The 2945-nt window shown below is 59.8% G+C and overlaps 2 protein-coding genes across 2 annotated transcripts; both read left to right on the top strand.

Moving 5' to 3' along the window:
* The first annotated feature begins 1359 nt into the window (after positions 1 to 1359).
* TRAVEDRAFT_32131 (uncharacterized protein) lies at positions 1360 to 1739 on the top strand. Its single transcript, XM_008046490.1, has one exon. The coding sequence runs from the start codon at positions 1388 to 1390 to the stop codon at positions 1559 to 1561; it is 174 nt and encodes a 57-aa protein (XP_008044681.1). The 5' UTR covers positions 1360 to 1387; the 3' UTR covers positions 1562 to 1739.
* A 402-nt stretch (positions 1740 to 2141) lies between these two features.
* Positions 2142 to 2831, top strand: TRAVEDRAFT_53842 (uncharacterized protein; the record flags this gene model as incomplete). Its single annotated transcript, XM_008046743.1, has 2 exons — positions 2142 to 2268; positions 2326 to 2831. 2 exons carry the CDS (start codon positions 2142 to 2144, stop codon positions 2829 to 2831), a joined length of 633 nt encoding a protein of 210 aa, XP_008044934.1.
* Between the last annotated feature and the right edge of the window lie 114 nt (positions 2832 to 2945).

The following is a 2945-nucleotide window of genomic DNA, read 5'->3' as shown; positions in this document are numbered from 1 at the left end:
ACCACGGCGTAGGCTCTGAGTGTGAGTCGGCCACACGCTCCCTAGCACCATCGCACTTCCGATATCAGCAAAGCGCAGCCGGAAGTCACAAAAGAAAGCGTACACCCACCGGCATTCGTCAAGTTCCCAGATGATGCGAGGGCGTAGATCGGCATCCAGAGGGCCGGCTCGCGAGTACACCGTTGCCAGGTCCTCCAATCTGCCGCGAGCTGTCGAGAGCACAGTACCCGCCGCCGCACCAAATTGGTGTAGAATACTATCTCGTTGCTCTTGTCATCGTCCCGCACATCCAACGGTCGGGTACGCATCTCAGACCGATCCCGCTCCTCGGCCCCCTTCACTGCCCGCTCTCGCGTGATGACGCGTTCCAGCGCCGTGATTCGGGTACGTTCCCGGAGCTATAGCGACGCTCTCGCTGAAAGGGGAGCAGAGTCAACGAATGATGGCAGGCGTGTGGTGGCGTGGGCTCATGTCTTTCCAGGTATTCTCCTCGTCTCATTGTCGTGCCTCCCGTCCCTCCGCCTCCAACTATTCGTCAGTCTTTGTATATGGGGCGGACGACGGCCTATCCGATCTAGGTGTATAAACTCTGTCGTTAGCCTTGACAAAACCGACAGGCTTGTTGTGCGCACCATGACCAAACCCCTTTCCACCCTGTGGAAGGTCCTCCTGTAGCTGTGCTTTCCCCCACTCGCGGGCCTTAGGTCCGCTTAGGTCCGCTCGGGGCTGCAAGAACGTTGGGCATGGCTTCCGGACGTCACGCATCTCATCGCGCTCGTGCTTCGCGGCACGTTCGCGGAACTGCACAATCCCGGTCATGACGAGACTGTGTTGTGTCTCGGGCAGGTCGGCCTCCTAGAGATCGTGCAGATGGGGTGGGATAACATACGTCTCCCGGTCGATGAGCCCATTACTGGCTGCCTCTTGCGACTTCTTCTTGATGACATTGCATCATACACCGCTCGCGCAAACGATCCAAAGCGGGCCATCGCGCCATGATTCGCGGCGGACCGCTGTATATCCGACATATCCTCCGCAAGCGTTGTTTACGGCGCACCGCACCCTCTATGTTCGCGTATCTCGAGTGCGTGTTGCCGCGTATTCGCATGCCAGAATTCCGCACGCTTTGAAGCGACGGGCCGCATCGAGAAGGCACCAGTGGCCGGCCACAGACAGCGGTGTCCCATGAAACCCTCCAGGGTCATCTTTAAGCGAGGACCGACAGAGCTAATGGCATAGCACCTCCTGGTGCTATGTTGGTGGGAGCACAATCAAAGCGGGCGAGACTAAATGGGTGGATTAGCGAACTGGGACCCGTACATTTACACGTGCTTCGTGGGGCTCGAGAGCAATACTGACCGAGAAACTGCGGAGAGCTACCGCTGGTATGGCTGAGAAATACAACTCGCGCCCGGGAGAATGGAGATCGTGTCGCCGACACGATCGCTGCGGGCACGAGGAGAGCACGGGTGAGACGGGCCCACGTCTGGGTGTCCCTGAGTGCAGTGAGATGAGCGGAGGGCGGGACGCGACGTCAGCAATCACTCGCCGCATTTGGTAGTTTCCGTTTGCATGCACCTGTTGCCGAACGGACGGCTCGCGCGCGGGAGATGCGGTACGCGAGTCCTCCCAGTTTCAGACTCCTCGAGGCCAGCACCCACGGTCGGAGATGTGCGACGTGATTTCAAACCCCAAGAGAGTACCTAGTAGTGCTGGAGATCGCGCTGAAGCGAGGCACAGCACGGCAAGGAGGGCGGGCTACTGCGCTGCGGAGGTTTCGCGCGACTGCTCCAGCGGTAGGCCGAGATCTAGGTGAGTTGATGGAGCCTGTCGTGAGGTTAGTGCGGATGGAGACGTGCAAGCGGGTGCACCTACTTTGAATATAGTCTATCGACGCACGCGAGCTCGTACTCTCTGCCGCCCCGGTTTGTGCTCGCGCTCGTGGTTGTACTCCGCTGGGGACGCTCCTCCGAGTCCTCTGCGAGGTTATCCTTTTGCCTCTCTTCTGGGCCCGTGTTTTGTGATCGATCTGCTGCAATCGCTCGTAAGCTCAATGTCCTAGTGTCTTGGAGAAAACATTATACTTACTTTGAGTGTTCTCAGCCCTTCGTTCTGCCATACCCCGACGCCTTTACGTCGCGATGACGCGCCAGAAGCGCCCCGAAAAGCCGGCCTTTCGTTCGCTCGGGAACACCATCGGCACAACGTATGCGAGGAGGGAGATAGCAATGCGCGGAGAGGTTCGCCAGGGCTTGACGCAGAAGCTAGGTGAGCGCATCAGTGATTCCGGGTTGGCTTTGTGTCTCACGGCCGTGTGTGCACCAGTGACGCGCGTAGGACACCGCGACCCGAAGGTGTCGATGCGCTGGACGGTGAGCGGCCTCTGTGAGGACATCTACCTCAAGCATCGCCTCAAGCTGGTGGGATGGCCCGAGGGCGTGTACTTCACCGACCTCAGCGATGTGACAGGGCTCGCACGAATCTCGAAGCTCGTGAGTGCACTGAGGAGCGGAGACCTCACATTCGAGCCGATCTCGCAGGCCGAGTACGACGCTGCGAAGCTCAATCCGCTGCTCGCTGCCCCGACTCACCTGAACTATGGCTTGACGCCGAATCTGGGCCGGAACGACATCGGGAAGCGGCGGGGAAGCAGCAAGGTCGACCCGGAGAGGTACCCGCCGCATCACGTACGAGACGGGCCGAAGTCGGACAAGTGGGTGTCGAAGGAGGCGGAGGCGAGGGCGGAGCTGCCGGAGGAGCCGCACGAGTTGTTCAAGCGCGGCGAGCTGTATGCGGGCCCGCGTCCCGGCCAGCTGCACTTCTTGAACTGATGGTGCTGTGTTCACGCAAGCATAGAGTGCATGTTTTACGATTAATTTGATGCTCAGACACTTGTGCGGCCGCGGGGGAAGAGGCGTCGAGGGCGCGCGGCGCAGATATGGTGG

This window comes from Trametes versicolor (genome assembly GCF_000271585.1).
Source record: "Trametes versicolor FP-101664 SS1 unplaced genomic scaffold TRAVEscaffold_14, whole genome shotgun sequence".
NCBI lineage: Eukaryota > Fungi > Basidiomycota > Agaricomycetes > Polyporales > Polyporaceae > Trametes > Trametes versicolor.
The sequence above is the reverse complement of the archived record's forward strand: the minus strand, read 5'-3'. Positions and strand labels throughout refer to the sequence as shown.

Excerpts from the sequence above, each read along its gene's own strand:
- TRAVEDRAFT_32131 (XM_008046490.1), top strand. The coding sequence starts at position 1,388 with ATGGCTGAGAAATACAACTCGCGCCCGGGAGAATGGAGATCGTGTCGC.